This window comes from Aquarana catesbeiana, linkage group LG05 (genome assembly GCF_042186555.1).
Source record: "Aquarana catesbeiana isolate 2022-GZ linkage group LG05, ASM4218655v1, whole genome shotgun sequence".
NCBI lineage: Eukaryota > Metazoa > Chordata > Amphibia > Anura > Ranidae > Aquarana > Aquarana catesbeiana.
In genome coordinates, this window is record NC_133328.1 from 417,827,741 (window position 1) to 417,846,500 (window position 18,760).

Below are 18,760 nucleotides of genomic sequence, written 5' to 3' on the forward strand. Positions count from 1 at the left end.
TAGAAGTTATTCAAATAATTCAGGTGACAGGCAAATGCGCTGTGACTGCAATACATTTGATTACTGAATAAAATATTAACTTCTGAGGTGGCAGATCATACAGGTACAGTTCACATTGCTGTACTGTGCCCAGCACTCCTTGCTCTCCAGTCAATGCAATATTGTCTCTTGGGCATATTGTGTGTGTATGAAAAATTAGAGAGCATTTACGTACCCGTGTAAAGTTACCTTCAAAACTGTGAATATCCAGTTGTGGCTTCTGAGCATAAACATAAGCATTGATTGAAAAGAGATCCTGCAATAGAGAATAGCTGCAATTAATAAACAATGCAGCTTTATCACTAAATAAAAGTATGTCATAGAAGGCATGACCAAAAACAGCTTGTTCATTTCTGAATATGATACCATTGATTTTTGTGCTTTGTTCATGAAACAAAATCTTCATTTTTTTCTTTTTAGCACAAAATGACACCAGCATGAGAAAGCATATTACTAAACAGTGTGTTAGGGATAACATTAATATCTGATACTTGAAAACAGATTGATTCCTAAGAGAAACCTTTGCAGAACTGAGTAATATGAGTTTGATGTCTTGTTTCAGAACAAAGGCGGTAACTTGGAAAAGGTCACCTCGTCTTGGTAAAATATGAACTTCATTCATCAATGTCCTCAACAATGATAAATACTTGCATGTACTTTTCATCTGCATGAATACTCAATTCAGCCATAAAAATAAAAAGCTAAACTCGGGTTCCTTGATGTTTACATATATAACATACAGTGAATCCAATATGATTTTTTTTTTTAAGCTGAAGTTTAACCTGCCTATATTTTACATTTCCTGGTTCCTCTATGCCAGTGGTTCTCAACCTGGGGGTCGGGACCCCCTCGGGGGTCAAATGACGATTTGCCAGGGGTCACCAAATCCTGGGCTGTTTCTGAAGCCCGCGCCACTCTCCCAGCCTTTTCGCGGCTGCCCAGCAGGGCTGTCTCTGGAGCCTGTGGCTGCCCAGCTGGGCTGTTCCTGGAGCCCGCGGCCACCCAATCAGCCTCTTTGCGGCCACCCATTCAGTTCACGGCATGGGTGGGGGGCAGAGACTAGAGGTCAGCTGACAGGTGAGGAATGTGAAGTGGGAGGGGCTGGAGGAGACCCTATCTCCTGATTTCGGCATAGGTGTCACTGCTGCGAGTGGAAGGGACTTGGGGAGCACTAAATTCCATTGGTTAGGGGCGCAAATTACTTGTCTTGCCTTGGGTGCTGACAACCCACGCTATAAAAATAATTTTACTGTTAGGGGTCCCCACAACTTGGGAAATTTTATCAAGGGGTCACGGCATTAGAAAGGTTGAGAACCACTGCTCTATGCGATCAACAGTGTAATGTAATGAATACAATTTTTCTGTTTTTTTATTAGATACCTTATTTTAGACCTGGTGACATCATCACTAGGTCACTGCGCTTCCCTGTGCAATGTAGACAGATAATGGCCAGTAGGAGGGACCAGCAGAGTACTATACATAGCTTCCAGACACCAGGAAGCTGCAGTTAATGCCCATATGTGATGCTGAGCCTCCGTAATCTAAAAAAATGAAATCCAATTAATGAAATGGGAGGGCCAAGCACAGTAAGCCTTGGGAGGAAAGACTTGATGATGCTAGATGTCCTCCAGCCAGAAAATAAGGCAGGCTTTATGCAGCTTTTAATGCACACTGTGAGAAGCTTACAGTGTACAGTGAAATCAGAGTAAGCAAGTTCAGCACAAGAGAAAAGCCTGTACAACTGTGCAAGACAGAAGGTAAGGCTGGAGTTCAGCTTTAATCACTATGTCTGATGAAATGAGACCTTAATTATAACATAAGAAATTACATAACACCATCCTAAAACATATATATTTTTTTTCCTAGTGTGGGACAGAGCAGAAAAATGTCAAAACCTCTTTTTAAGTAAATTATTTGCTCTTGACCCATTAGGGAACAGTTGTGGGCTAACGTATATAACTCCTGCACATGCAAAGGAGTACATTTGTCCCATCACCCTGTGATGGAGAAAATGTATTTTTCCTTTAATTGTGGCTCGCTAATGTATAAGAAAGCCATCAAAGCTTGGTTACCTTAGCTGACTCCATACCAAAGAAACCTCATTACAAATTGACCAAGTCCTTAAAAAGTAATGTTGCTTTCAAGGAGGTTGGTCATTTCCTTACAATTAGTACTGTAAAAAAACACAGCTAAAACTTGAAATAATACCATAAGTCTGGTCTCAGGACTGCTTAAATGCATGTGCCGGATTCAGATCATGTGTGCCAAGCCGCGGACAGGACTCCTTGGTGAAAAGGCATCTTTAGTTAAGTATTCTTGGTAAGTTACATAATATTGTTACATTTGTTATCTTTATCTCTATCTGTCATTACTTAATTAAATGTTATACCTACAAGTGTTTGTGTGATCTCTTTGCACATCTCGGATACAACCCCAAAAACGTAAATTATCACGTTAAAACACACTGCTGAGAATGTACAGCTCACTATACATTCTAAAGAAGACTGCGATCAGGCAGGTAAGTTTGTTTTATTGCAGAAAAGTCACAGCATGTCTCTTCTGCAAAGTCTACCTGCTCACATTTTTTTTTTTTTTTTTTTTACACTTTAGTGGCACAGATGGAGAAATGATCCTCTAAATTATAGATGCTGCAATACGAAGAAAGGTAAAGGGTGCAACTGGCATTTCTCTATATCTGTGCACATCTTAAACTGTTCACCATTTGTTGTAATCTTTCACACGCTGGCTATTCATCATGTTCTTGTCTTCTCTATTTAGTTTTCATCAGACCACAAGAAATAATTCATATGAAACTAATACACATGTGGGTGTCCTATATCTTCATCATTCACTTCTTCCCCATCTGTTATCACCTACAATTTAGATAATCCAGGCTATTATGTGCTTTATTGTGAACAGAAAAATAAGAGTCTCCTGGAAAAGGGGTAGAACAGAATCCAATACCACACACATACAATAAACACAGTTGTCTGGGGTCCAGTCATTTTTTATTAAGTGTTTTACCTACACAGTGCATACAAGAATTAACCAGGTTAACAACTTCAATGGAGATTTGTGGAACAAGAACAGGAAATCTGCTCCCCTGCTGGTATAAAACTTGCTTTTTTTATCCAACTTATAATATTTGAAGATTTCAAGAAACATGTTCCACACTAATTAATTTCTCTAGCTAATATGGGAAAACAAAAATAGTGCAGGAGAAAGCACATGATTTGAATATAGAAAGTATTTCTGAACATCCTCCTTATTGGTCAAAGAGGCTGTCCTTCATAACATATCAACAGGGTTGCTCAGGAGGAACTGGGGTCAAAGGGCCAAGGTAAAAAGGCATAGAACTTTTTTCTCAGAATTTGCTCAGTTGGCATGGCCCAGGGCTTGGGCACAGCCTTGTACATAATCAAATGCAGCAAAGCCAACAACTGTAAAGAAAAAATTTAAACAAGTCTAAATCAAGACTTAAGCATACTTGCAGGTTTTGCTGTTTCAAATCACAGGAACTTTATTGGCGATTAGTCTCTAGATGCTTAAGACTCACTCAGCAGAGAACTAAAAATGTGCATTACAGGTAAGTGTCTGTCGGGAAATTACTTTTTGCTTTAGGCTCAATCACTTGGAATAATGTTATCTTTTTTCACAGCTGTCAAGTTCACTGATAGTTTGTGGAAAGGTGGATCTCTGTTTGTTTAAGCAGGGAAAATGTAATTGTAATCTACTCGTTATCATGATTATATGATTTTTTGCCAGCATACTAGTAACCTCAGAAAGCAATACATAAATATTCAGAATTTGCAATGGTATTGCTAGGTGGAATTTCCCAATGTGTGGCATATGCAGCATCTGCAGTGGTAACAGCACCGCCATGGATGCAAGTTGTTTGGTACTGGATTGGATGAAAAAACACTGTGGAAAGGTTGGGACTGAGTTTTTAGGGTTGAGAAGCGGGTGGGGAAGTAATTGCAAGACTATGAGGAGGGCCATGGCTGCAAGATTGGGGGTAGGTGTCTTAGAGTGGGTAAAAATCATATTTAAATGTGGAGAGATTATTTTTACAAGTTCAAGCATTAGTGAGCTTATAATTTATTGAATACCAGGGCAGATGAATTATAATTTTATGTAACTGGTGTTGGTGCAGAAATTACAAACACATAACATTACATATTGATATTTATTTACTATTGTTGGTTGAGATTGTATTTACATGTCACAGGAGTAGGAGTGGGGAGATTACATTTACTATATACTGTGTATGACTAGCAAAAGTTTGCCAGTTCCAGAATGGCTAACTTTGTTAGAGTGGAGTACAGTGTGCAAGTGGTGGGGGACAGAGACAGCAGAGGGGACAACTGTGAAGCAGAGCTGACTGTGAGAGTGGAGTGCATAGGCAGAACACACTTAAGGAGTGGTGGAGCTGTTTGCACTGGAAAGGAGGAGGTGGTTATGGACATGAGCTGTGAGAGGAAGGGGGGTAAGATGGTTAAGATGCTCTGCAGACTCTAGTCACGTGATGCTCTGCAGACAGTGATTAGCTAAAGAGGTACAGCTTCAGTGACTGCGCTAGGCATTGGTAACATCATTTTTCTTGGACAATCTCAATCCCAAATAAAAATAGACATGTGTCACCTATTACCGCCCAGGTGACCAGGTATGCATGCTACTGAAAAGCCACCGATGCTCTGCAGATTGTTGTACGAGTTTGAGGATGCCGTTCTGCTCATTCTGTATTGGAAGTGGTTTTGTTTAGTGCGCAATATGCACTATTCAAATGTGGATCTGGTCTTGATGAAGAGGCTTTTATGTGAAATGTAAACATGATTATTCTATGCATTTTGTGCTCTGCTTTATGTCTGAAATTATATGGGACGCAAGGTGGTGAGAGAGATGCCACTCAGTAATATTTACAAAAGATTATATGTGGAAAAGTTCTGCTTGACGCAACTATAAATGTGGAGGTCATTATCAGGAGGGGTAACGAAAAGATATGGTTTATCTAAATTATTGATAAGCCTTAAGGGACTAGAGCATCTATGCCCATGGGTTCCTGGTATGAATCTGGCTGTGGTTATTTTCAATATGATTTTTTTTTTCACATTAAAAGTGTCCAATAACGAACATTTTTGGGGGTTTATTCACAGGTGTCAACAAAACTCTTGAACTTTGCTGCATGAAAATTCATGTCAAGCGACATTCTCATTCCTTCCTTTTTGGCCACTTCACAACTATGTGCTGCAGACCCATCCACACCTACACATTTGCATTATCATGTGCTCTGCATGCACAAAAAATAGTGTAAATCAAGCCTTAAAGTGGCTGTAAACCCCTTTTTAGAACTTGTACCTACAGGTAAGCCTAGAATAAAGCTTACCTATAGGTTGAGTTGCATCTTGATATAGCACGGTCCTTTACCCAGCAGGGTCCCGACGCACTTACAAATACATATACTAGGGCCAATTTATAGACAGGATCTGATTAACCTACCAGCATGTCTTTGGAGTGTGGGAGGAAACCGGAGTACCCGGAGGAAACACAAGCAGGCACAGGGAGAACATGCAAACTCCAGGCAGATGGTGTTGAGGTCGGGATTTGAACCAGCGACCCTATTGCTGTTAGGTGAAAGTGCTAACCACTACACCACTGTGCTGCCCAAAACAAAAAACAGTGCGCCGTTTAGGAGATATTTACCTTGCAGTGTGCCAATGTCATCGGCACATGCGCTATTAAGAAACAGCCCTCCGAGAAGTTTTTCTTCCCGAGTGAGTGCCGTGACTGGCGGCTTCAGCGCGCATGCACGGGAGTGACGTCACGCAGCTCCAGCCAGTCACAAACTAGCATTGATGATAAGCTGGACCACTTCTACTCTAGTTCAGATTGGTTGGTACAAAACATATCAGATATTTACAGTTACTAATTTGACTGAAGCAAGACTTTGATCTTAGACCTACAATGTTTACCTCTGACACTGAACCAGGGCAGAGAAAAAAGTTGACCCAGTGTAATAAACAAAAGAACAGAGCATCAAAGGTTAATATTTAGTGCCAAATGCTATAGTTCTGTTCAGTTTGATGTGTCCAAAAATAATACGTCCACAGAAGAGAAGGTAAAAGGTTTACCCTTATCAGTGAATTCAGTATTTCATACTCCTAAGGCCTTTGGAGAGTCCAGGGTATGAAAAAAAAATCTCAAGCGTTTGTTGGTAATGGCTATGAAACAGCCAGACAATATTTTGATATAATGGCAATCCCTGTTGCCCTACCAAAGTGACATGCAACTTTCAACATTTATAAAAAAAAATACAGAGGTTGTAAACCTCAGACATAAAATAGGAACAAAGCATATCCCTCTATAGTATGTACTTGTCTCAATCTAGAGCACTAAGTGTCATTTCTGTCTACTGCCTCCTTCCTCAGTTATCTGCATGAGTCACTTCTGACAGGTGCAAGTCATACATATTACTTGCAAAATCTTTGGATGTACTGTCTTGGACATATTGTGATTATATCTGTTTATATGTACAGATATCCTTCCTAACCTTTTTACAGTTGCAATATATGCCCACGAAATGTGTTGAGCAGAATTCTCCTCACTGTTTTCATTGAGGACCTTAGGATTTCCTTGGTGAAAATGTATGATTAGTGATATATTTCAGGAGGGGAGGATTGAGAACGTCATGTGATTTGTATGTATGTCAGTATAAATGCATGAAAAGTAAATGTATACGGTTTAACAGGTAACAATATAGACATTTTTGTATATACTGTAGTCTCATATTAATGATTTGCTATTGTCCTATATGGTACACCAAAAAAGGATTTTACAGTAAGTCAAAAATCATGTTTTCTTAATCCTACCTTACTGGCCACAGGACCAGTAGTCTTACAAATTGGATTATCCAAAGCAGTGCAACTGAGGGGTGGGTAACACAGCAAAAAACCACTAATAGGCCAACAGTGCAAGGAAAGCCTTGAAAAAGCCCAGAGAACAGCTTGAAGCACCTTATGCCTGAAACTGGTATTTGAGAAGGCCTGGTAAATCTTAATAAAAGTGTAAACAGAAGACCAAGTGAGAAACAGATGCCTAATGATGAAAAGCCGATTAAGCAGTAACAGATCTGATATAGTGCTCCTTAACAAGGTAGGGTGAAACCCTATCCTTGAGACCATGATGACTTCTCTAATTCACCTAGCAATGGTGGTGCAGGAAGGACAAACAGGCAATCTGACTATCCAAAGCAGGTGGTAGCCAAGAGTTACGATAGATCCTCAAAGCATATATACATCCAGATAGTGGAGCGAAATTTCCATGAGATGTTTCAAAGCAGGACAGAGGGAAGTAATATCATGCACTGTGAGGGAGGTCAGAAAAGGGAATTACCCTAAAAGGATTAAAGGATGACCTCTGAAGAGCCAAGAGAACCAAGTTAAGGTCCCACAATGTCAACTGGGATCAAACAGGGGGAGCAACCTGTGCTGTACCCTGAACAAAGGCTAAGGAATGAGATGCCAATGGTCTCTGCAACAAAATGGCCAAGGCTGAGATTTGCCCCTTAATGGTACTCAAGGCCAGATGCTAGTCTAGACCAGACTGAGAAAAGGACAAAATGAGTCCCACAGAGTACTACCTAGGATGGAATTTCCTGCCTCAAACCAAGCGAAGTAGGCCTTCTTGGTGCGATGGTAGATTTTAAGGGAAGTTGACCGAATTCAAAAGGCACCTTTCTCTCACCACCTGGGCTTCAACAGCCACACTGTTAAAGCCAGGAACTGTAACCCCAGGACTAGCCCTTGGTACAAAAGGCCCCGATCAGTGTTAATTTTGGCAGCAAATTTCGATTTAGTTTTAGTCCTAGTCTTAGGACTAAATGGCATTTTAGTTTTAGTCCCATTTTCTGCAATTGTTTTAGACATATTTAGTCGACTAAATCTCTAGTACATTTTAGTCAACTAAAATGTCCTACGTTTTAGTCGACTAAAATCTCCAGTACATTTTAGTCGACTAAAACTCATTTTAGTTATCTAAAATCTAATGGGTGTAATTAAATTGTATTGCATTATTTAAACATTTCTCTACAATTTCCAAACTCATTATATATATACTGCTGGAGTGAAAAATCGAATGTTATTATTTATGGTATTGAGGTATGAACATGCACTACAGACCAGTGTTCATTTTGAAGTCAAATTTCAATTTAGTTTTGGTCTTAGTCTTTTGACTAAAATGGCATTTAGTTTTAGTCCCATTTAAGTCTTTTGACTAAAATGCCATTTTAGTTTTAGTCGTATTTTAGTCATCTCAGTTGTTTTAGTTTTAGTCGTATTTTAGTCGACTAAAATATAGGGCTGCTACTGATTAAATTTTTTGTGTTCGATTAATCGATTTTTTAAATCGATTAATCGACTAATTTCGATTATAACGCACATACTGATCCAACTACTTTTAGCTGACGTCATGCGTAGCTCCTCCCCTGTAGGCGTTACATTCAATCAGAACTTCCTCCAAATTTAAATAGCACCATTGTGCATCAGGGGGACCGATGGAGAGCCAGAGACATCCATCACCAGTTGAGACAGCAAAGTGTCAGCTCTTTGGAAAAAAGTGCCCTCATCATAAATGTTTCTTGATTGGACTGGATAACCAATGTCAGTTCATCGTCAAACTGACTTACAGCCAGGAAAGCCCTCAGATATGTTGATTTTCATAGCCAAGTCCAGGATTTACATAGATATTTATCTGAATACTTTGACCAGTGAGCTCAATCAAATCGTTAGGATCTGTCTTCCTCAATTTATGATTTCACGGACATTGACGTCACCCGACTCCTCCCCCCTTCCTTTCGTTAGCAGACGGAGGCACTTGGGGAAGGGGGGAGGAGTCCGGTGACGTCGATGTCCGTGACGTCACTGGATCTCCGACGGAACTCCCTGAAGACCCGGAAGCCGGCGGAGAGGTGAGTACCGATCAAAAGAATTTTGATTGATTAAAAAAGTTAACGATTAATTGAGGAATTAATCTTTAATTTTCCCAGCCCTACAAAAATAGTTTTCATTTAGTCGACTAAAACGTTTTAGTCCTTTTAGTCGACGAAATTAACACTGGCACCGATGACCTGGGAGGGCCCACAGATTCTGCTAGGAATCTGAGAGTGTTAAAATACCATGTCCTCCTGTTCCAGCTTGGTACAATGAGTATTACTGGAATTCCTTGCATCTCAATCCTACAGAGCAGAAGAGGAAGAAGCAGTATAGAAGGAAAGACATAGATCAGATGGAACTGATCCCACAGAGTTACTAGGTACCAATATTCACTGCAAGGGTCCATGGGTCCCTGGACCTGGCAACAAACCTGCCCAATTAGTTGTTGAGCCTGGATGCCAGAAGATCCAATGTCCCCCAATTGTCACAAAGCACTTGGAACACCTCATGGTGAAAAGACAATTCCCCAAGATCAAGACTCCAATAACTAAAAAAAACAATAAAAACCCAGCGCCAATGAGTGTACACCCGGGGAGCTCAATCAAGACATGTGAAAAAATAACAAAGAATATGTGATAAACAATCAACATGCCATGTAGTACATAACATGTACTGAGTAGACTCACATGACTTGAACTCGGGGGAGGGAAAGGGGGAGGGAAGGGAAATCAGTGCAGCTGGACTAACCGTAACTGATAGATACAGATATAAAACAAAAAACAAATAATGTCCAACGCTCTGAATGTCACACAGACAAGTAGCAGCAGTCCAAAATAAAAGTTGAGAGATTTAATCAATGTATATAGTAAAAGCAATTAGTAAACAATGTATAAAAATAGTCCCATATAGATAGCACTATATTGTACTTGAATAAGAAGTATATAACAGACAGAAAATCCAATCAGCAACAGGCAGACTAAAACGGGAGATCCATCCAAAAATCCTAAAATCCTAACCCCAGGCTGTAAACACATTGAGGGGGGTTGGAGGGAAGATGGAAGCCCCAGCCCACAGACCCAGGAGACACACACTTAGCCCACTGGCTATGGGATCCAGAGGGGATGGCTCACCAGCTCCAGGGGACAGTTCCGTAGATGTAACATGAGGACAGGCTGTGATTCCGCCGAGAGGAGAAAAGTCTCACAGAGGCTCCGTGCCGAGGGGCGATGACGTCAGCCTAGCTGGAGGAGGAGGGCGCGGCTTCACACAGGGGAACCGCCGGAAAGTCAGCTGATAGCGCTAAGCAGCTGAAATCCCGGTCTGTGTCCCCTCTGGGTAAAAAGCCTCAGTGAGAGGCAGTGGCACTCAGTGAAGCCAGTGGAAATGTAATAAAGCTATCAAGGGGTGACATGGTAAACAGGGAAGCCGCCATAAAGTGAGCTGGAACTGATAGCATACCGGTCTGTGTCCCCTCTGAGTGGAAAAAAGCCTCAAGGAAGAGTGGTGTCACTCAGGAAATCCAATGGAAAACATGAGCCGCCAGCCAGAAAGGAATAGATAGAGCCAGCAGGTTGGTTGGAGAGCACTGCTGTGGACAATGTGAAGCACCCAAGGGTGGGTGGATGGATGGATGAGTAATCACCATGGCATGGTACTGAGTGGGACCTCTGTCAGGTTGCCTTGATGACGCGTTTCACGCATTTGCACTTTTTCATAGTCAAGGAAAGAGGCAACTTGCAAAGTTTAAATACAAAATATTAAGTGGGGGGAAAAAATAGGGGGGGGGGGAAATAGGGGGAGGGGAAAAGGGGGAGGGGCAATGCAAAGGGAGGGAATTAGAAGTCAGAATTAAAATAAGGGCGGGAGTAGTTAACCCAATGCCAGAACGGGGGGGGGGGGGGAGGAGGATTCTATCTCCAGTCCAAATCCCCTGTTGCTCAAAAGACACAATGGCAAACATAAATAACATAATAAAACATACATTGGTATTTGCTTCAATTAAGAAAAAAAGGGAAAATAAACGCTTCCATTGACACCAAACTCCACACAAAACTGCATGTCTCCAGTTCCTCATTTAACCCCTTGGGGGCAAGTGAGTCGAACATATAAATCCAAAATACCTCACGTTTGCAAAGTAAAGAGAATCTCTTGTTGCTGGTTAGTGTGCCTTTGGGAATAGTTTCAATCATGTAAACTTCTAAAAGTCTAAAATCCTTGTTGTGGAAGCGTAGAAAGTGTCGAGGGACACTATGTTCATCGCTCCCCTTGGAAATAAGTCTACGGTGATCGCCCACCCTGGCCCGTAGGGCCATGATGGTCCGACCGACGTAGAAAAGTCCACGAGGACACCGCAAAACATAGATTAGTCTGTCGAACAAGTGATAAATTGCCTGATCTCGTATGTTTTGCCTAAATTCGTCGTGATAGTCTTGGTGCCATGGGCAATAAATTGGCATGTGAGGCATCCCCTTTTCTTACACTGAAAAATCCCCTTTCGGTCATCAAAATATGACCTGATGTCGAATGGAGATTTAGATGTTTGATTGGTTACTTTACTGGGTGCTAATAGGTTCTTAATGGTACGAGCCTTGCAGAATGTCACATGTGGAACATCAGGTAAAACCGGAGCTAGACGCTGGTCCAATAGTAAAATATTGTAGTGTTTCTTAATGATTCTGGATATGGATTTAAAACGGTCATTAAAATTAGAAATAAATCTGTCTGGTTAGTGCCTAAATCTTCTTTAGGGGCCTTAACCTTAGGAAGAGGATTCATGTGGGACAAAAAAAGCGTCATTGATAAGATCACATGGGTAGCCCTTCTCTTGGAATTTCATTTTCATTGTGGCATTTCATTTCCACTCTTTATTTTCTTTGCCTCTGAGTATTTTTTGCAAAGTGAAGCTTTACCTCTTTTGCAAGTGCACATAAACCCCATAAAGTTAGTGACAGTAGCAGACAAATCCTTCCTAGTCAAAGAGGAGGATAGGTGTGTGCCTAAGGTGGCAGATAACAACTGATCCCAAAATCTGCAAAGAAAGCTGCAGTGATTTTGAAGCAGCTGCAACTTAATACAAGAATCTTACAGGGAAAAAAAACAGCAAAGGTTGGTGGGGGGGAGGCAAGAAAGAACGAAAGAAAGAAAGAACGAAAGAACGAAAGAACGAAAGAACGAAAGAACGAAAGAAAGTGAAAGGGAGCGTCCTTTACTGTACGATTAGGAAATATTACATTTTTATCAATCACAAATGCTGTTAAAAGATATACAAGCTGAACTTTTTTACCCAGGGAAATGCCAATAGACTAATTGAGCAAGTTCAGCAAAAAATATTCCCTGACCTTCCAGGGGGGGTAAAAACACCCTTTCTTGGGCGGTGTTTAAGACCAGACCCAGATACACCAAGGCTTGGGTCTGACAAAGGGCCGACTTGTCCACATTTAGAATCCAACCTAGGCGTTGTAAAACCCGCACTGTTCTTGACACGTTTTGGATCAGGATGGGGCAAGAGCAATCCCTCAGGAGAAGATCGTCCAGATATCCTACCACGGAGATCTTCTGGGACCTTAGGGATGCCAACAACGGGGCCAGAATTTTTGTGAAAACCCTGGGGGCCGTGGCTAGACCGAATGGCAGTGCCACGAATTGAAAATGACGACCCTCTACTGCGAAACGCAGAAACCTTTGATGTGGTCCGAAGATCGGTACATGAAGGTATGCGTTCTTGATATCTATAGACGCTAAATAATCTCTCTTTCTCAGAGATTTTATTATTGAACGCACCGACTCCATACGGAAGGACCGGACATTTACAAAGAGGTTGAGAGCCTTGAGGTCCAAAATGGGCCTTAGTTCCCCATTTGGTTTTGGCACAGTAAAAAGGTTTGAGTAAAACCCCTTGAATCTTTCTTCGTGCGGAACTTTGACAATTACCCCTTGTTTCAGCAGATGCTGCAAAGCTAGGAATAGGCATTTCCTTTTCTCTGGATCCGACGGGACCCTTGAGTATAGAAAACAGTTTGGAGGAAATTCCCGGAACTCTATTCTGTAACCCTGTGTTATAGTGGAAATGACCCATCTGTCTTGGACCAGATATTCCCATGCATCCAAAAACAGCCGAAGCCTGCCCCCCACCCGTGAGATAGGGGGCGTCCCTTCACAAGGTTGACTTGGAGTTGGACTTGGCTGGCTTTTGATTCCAGGGCTTCCTCTGACCCTGAGGCTTTTTAAAATCAGATGGCTGAGGCCGTCGATACCGCTTGGGGGAAGAAGCACTAGGTCCTGGAGCATTGGGAATTTTGTAAGAGGGTTGCTTCCCTCTTTTTTTTAGTAGGGAGAAGGGCACTCTTTCCTCCAGTGATCTTTTGGATACATTTATCCAGATCCTCGCCAAACAAGCGTTCTTCATGGAAGGGAAAAGCTGCAAGTAGCCTCTTGCATGGCGTCTCAGCAGACCAGTTCTTTAGCCACAAAACCCTGCGCATATGTATGGACAGTAACGCAAAACAAGACATTTGCTGGATTGAGTCCACTGCGAAACATAGAGCATGAGGAAGCTCCGAAAATTCCTTGGTAAATTCCTCCTGACAAGGCAGGTTTTTTATTAACCTTTTAAACCGGTCTTTTAGGGATTGGCAAATCCCAATAGCTGCAACTGCTGGCTGAACTGCTGCACCAGCCACCGAAAAAGAGGCTTTTAATAAGGACTCTAGCTTTTTATCGGCCGGATCCTTAAATACCTGGGCATTATCCACTGGGCAGGTTAAATTCTTATTCACTGAAGAAATGGTGTACTCCATTTCTTCCTGAACTTTTCCTCCATAGGATATAAGATAGAAAACCTTTTTGGAGGTAAGTATATCCTGTCAGGATGATCCCAGTCTGCGTAAACCACCTGCTCCAATAATGGATGCAAAGGGAACGCTTGGGAACCCTGCTGAGGTCGCAAGGATCCCAAAGTAGAACAGGAGAGTCCAGACTCCTGAACCGGGGGTAACTTAAACCCGACTCGTACCATCTCAGTCAGAGATCGGATAAACAATTTCTGGGAATGGGAGGGTGAAATTGGCTCCTCTGAACCTGAGTCCTCAGCTGAGGATTCTTCAGCCTCTCCTTCCTCCCGGTCCTTTATGGCCACCTCCTCCAAATCCTCTGCCCACTCTGGTTCCAGATCACCTGGACCCATCTGGCTATAAGTGTCCTGGTGCTCTAGTGATTCTCCACTTGGCCCGGGCTCAGGGAAGGGAGATCTATTATGCTTCTTCCCTCCCTGTATTACAGAAGCAATCATGCCAGCTATTTTGCCTTCAAGGCCCGCTAATGCAGATGCCAAATCATCCTTAGTAACATAAGCCGAGGCAGGAATATTGGTAGTGGCCACTATGCCTGACAAATGCAATGGCTCAGCCAAGCCAGATGCCGCAGGTCTTTCAGGGGAGACTGAGGCTGCATCAGCATGGGGCTGGTCATTGCTTGCATATGAGGAAAAAAGTACTCCCCACGAGCTGTAACCAGCGTTTAACTGTGTCCAAAAACCTCCAGACTCACGTGCCCAAGTATCGCTCTGTGCTGTCCCAGCACACGCCAGGAGCTCCAGCTTCTTATAAAGCCTAACCTGGCAGTGGACTGAGCACATGCGCGCATGACCAGCGGCATGCACGCCGCATGGTGCATCTGCCGTGCCCAGACGCACGCCGCGCACGCGCCGTATCTGTGACGTGCACAGCAGTGGCTCATGCACACACCGATGGCGCACACGCACAATGGCGGCGCGCACTTGGCGCATGCGCACACCTGCGTACGTCCGCCATAAGTCACCATACCAGCCATCTGTAACTTCCACACACACGCATAAGGTTTTCAGTGAAACAGAGGGAATATGTGTATAAAAAAATTCCCAAAGGGAGTACTCACCGTCCCAAGCAGCAGGGCCTGTTTTACTAGGCCCAATCTTCCCCCATCACGGCGGGTAGCGCCTCAGAGGACCTTCAAGGACCGAGTCCCCCATTTTTTGGGGTCCACATCCTTGGACCTGTAAGGCACCCTTCTGGTTTACCTTGGGCAAGTTATGACAAGGAATACCAGCTTTAACAAGGGCCCAGCGCCATACAGGACACATTACAAGCAAAACTTCACTCTTGAACCAAGGCTCGGGTACCATCCACTTTAGCTTTCTTATGCCATCCGTATGGATCCGATTATAACATCCTCACTGGGACATTTATTTGAAAAATTTTGAAGAGCTTCAACAGCCGTGACCATCACCTTCAAGACACTGGTGAAAAAACGGAGGTATTTCCTGTATAGGAGGGGTTATATGGGAGGAACCGTCTTTCTATTGGTTGCCAGTATCCAATCATCTAAAGGTAGCGTATAACCCAATTAGTCATTATTATGGTGCTCTGTTTCCCGTGATGTACAATAAAGAAATAAGAGTATCTATACAGTGCAGTGGCCAAGAAGATTTGCAGATAGGCGGGCAGTCTGATGGGCAGTCAGATTCAGAGACCTACATTAGATCACATGATTTAGTACCTGATTGGCTACAATAGGTTACATCTTTATTTTTTTTACACATTACAACATAACTGAAAGTGACCCCCTCCCACAAAAGCACAAACATGCAGACAATTGATATTTAACATACTGTATATGAGTAAAATAAGGGATTATAAAGCATTACTTATATACAGTTTGTAGACTAACCCACTTTTTTAAGAGCCACTATTAAATGCACAAGCTTGAGTACAAAAAATGAAAACTGTCAAGTGAAGGGTGCTCATCAAAGGCAATACACGGTTAGTGTAGTCTGCTTTCAAGGACAGCTTTCTGCTATAGCCCCTTTGAGAGTAACATATGTAAAATGGGTCTCGGAGATGGATTTCATTCATCTACATTAGTCACAAAATGACTAGGAGACAACATGATAATGGGGATGTTTTTCTTTACACGTCAGTATAATAATACAGAAATGACTTGGAGGTTATCAATAAGACAGGGAAACCTCCCCCATTAGGTCAAGGGCAACATTTGTTCACCCAACTTAGAGATCATTAAAATACATCCTTAATCATAACATGTGGTTCATTACAGATAAAATGGCCCCTGGTTCAATAAAACTAATTAAATGTAAATGGTATTGTTTACTGCTGTATGGATCTTTTGATATAAATCAGCGAGTCACCATTTATTGAAAATTACACTTACCTCACTGCTGCTAATAAATTTACTTGATCAAATAAGATGGGAATGAATGTTTCACTACATGAAGGCTGACACAAAAAATACTGCACCACTTATGAGTATGAAACCACAGGAAACCTAACCTGCAGGTTACAGGTATTGCAAGACAGCTATTATTAAAGGATGTGTTGAAAATTTAATTGTCTGATCATTCTAAGTGGTTTAGGAAGACAACAAAATCTGCACTGATCATCTTTGTCGGTGTCATCTGTTCTTTACGAAAAGCTCAGAAGCAGGTTTATTTGTTCCGGGTGTCACCGAGGATAATGTTACAGAGCTGTGCAGATGATGCGGCTGACGGTTCATGACAATACAAGATACTCACAATCCATGACATAAGACAGACATTGAAATCAAAATGACTGACACTCACTGGCATGTGTTGGCTGCAAAAAACATAAATAACTAAATACTGTACACTCAAATCACAAGAATAACTCAAATACATAACTTCATCTCCATGTAGTAAAGGCTTAAGCCAAATATCTAAATTTTAGGTTTAAAATATTTTCATTTTATTAAGTCAGAAGCCAAACAAGCCTAAAATATTAAATGAGAAACAACAGCTGTTAACCTTTTAATTTTTTTTCCCACAATAAAATGCACATTTTTGGACTGAAGATTTTTTAAAACTTCAAAACGTTATATATTTTCTGAAAGCAAAGACTCTCTAGAATAAAATGGTGGCTGTTGCATTTTGTTATGTCACACAATAACTGCATTATTGTTTACCAAATCTAAATTTTCATAAAAAAACAAAAACAAATCTGGCATCTTAAGATACGGAAAGGGCATTTGACTCTATTGAACGGTTGTATTTACAGAAATCATTGGAACAGTTTGGTTTCAGAGAAAGATTTAAAAAATGGATAGCCATAATTTATAGTCAATTTCGTTCAACTCTTTTGGTTAATGGATTAATGTCATCCACAATAGGATTAGAGAGAGGGACAAGACAGGGATGTCCTCCATCTCTCCCTCTTTTTGCTATAGCAATAGAGACGCTTGCTTTGAGGTTTAGGAAATCAGAGGAATATAAAGGAATGGTAATGGGAAATAGGAAGGAGGTCATTGGTCTTTATGTGGATCATATAATACTGTATATGGGAGACATACAAAACTCCTTAACGGAAGCAAGGAAACAAATATTTGGGAAATATTCAGGATTAAAAAATCAGTTTGCAGAAATCTGTTTTAATGCCACTTAGACATGATATACAGAGGAATGTGGAGCAATTTCCCTCGTTGAAGATAGTGGATTCATTTAAATATTTGGGTATTCAAATTACGGTGGATTCCGAGAAATAGCCGGCAATCAATGTTAATCCCCTATTGGAACAAATTAAATGCAGGTTGAGAATATGGTCAAAGCTTCCTTTTTCGGTGGCAGGAAGAATAAACTTAATTAAGACAATAGTGTTACCCAAATGTTTATATGTATTAGCCCATTCTTCAGTAGTTATACAAAAATCCAGATTTATAAAATGTATATGGGCTAATGGTAGATCCAAACTTAAAATAACAACTTTACAACGACTGAAAACTGAAGTAGGGATGGCATTTCCAGATATATATTTATATTACCTGGCAGGGCAGTTAAAACAGCTACAGACATAGATAAGACAGGAAAGAGCAGGAGTAGTGGAAAAGTACCAATTGGAAATACTCCGGGTAGAGGATTTAGTGGTAGGATTGGAGGCAGAAACAGCAAGGCTACCAAAAATTAAGATCCCCATGTTTACAATGGCACGAGTGGTGTGGAAAGAAGCTAAGGGAATAGTAGGGTTTAGGGATATTCCCCAGGATATTCCCATCTTCAATAATCCAGTATTTGAACAGCTGAGAGGAAATCCAGATTGAAACTTCTGTCGCAATTTGGCAAACAGAATCTTAAGATATCAAAACGCCCCCTTATAGGAATTCTGAAGTCACAGGGGCCGAAGAGACTGATATCAATATTGTACTCATTTCTAGTACAAGCTAAAATAGACAGAGAACCATTGAAAATAAGATATAAATGGCAGGTTTTGATCCCAGAAATGACAGATAAGAAATGGGAGGATATATGCTCCTCGCATTTGTTGGTATCACCAATAGATAATAATAGGATGACACCATGTATATAATGCACCAGATATATCTTAGTCCTATTAGACTATATAAAATGGGTAGAAGGCCAACATCATAATGTTTGTGATGTCATCAAGATGAAGCAGATTTCTGACATCTGATTTGGCCATGTAGGGAGGTAATGGGATATTGGAGTCAGGTAATAAAAAAATGATCTGAAATGATTAAAAGATTGGTGCCTTGTACCCCTGAAGTATGTTTGTTGGGGGTGTTGAATGATGAAGAATGATCAGGACATCTAAAGATCCTTTTGCAAAAAACACTTTTTCAGGCTCAAAAGCAAATTCCTAAGAGATGGATGCAAGTTATAACTTCTTCTATCAAAGAATGGATGAATGCAGTTAACCATATCATAGCATATGAAAAAGTTATATATGAAAGAACTATGTCCCTCACTGACCTGTGAGGCCGTTGGATGTGCAGTA

At 41.3% G+C, this 18,760-nt stretch overlaps 1 protein-coding gene across 2 annotated transcripts in view; it reads right to left on the reverse strand.

Annotated features, from left to right (window-relative positions):
• The window catches only part of ATP9B (ATPase phospholipid transporting 9B (putative)), a 581,467-nt gene that overhangs the window by 330,979 nt on the left and 231,728 nt on the right, over positions 1-18,760 (reverse strand). For both annotated transcript variants that reach the window (XM_073631215.1, XM_073631214.1), the window contains exon 9: positions 215-295. In XM_073631215.1, coding sequence (XP_073487316.1) covers positions 215-295 — 81 coding nt within the window. The remainder of the gene's footprint in view (positions 1-214; positions 296-18,760) is intronic.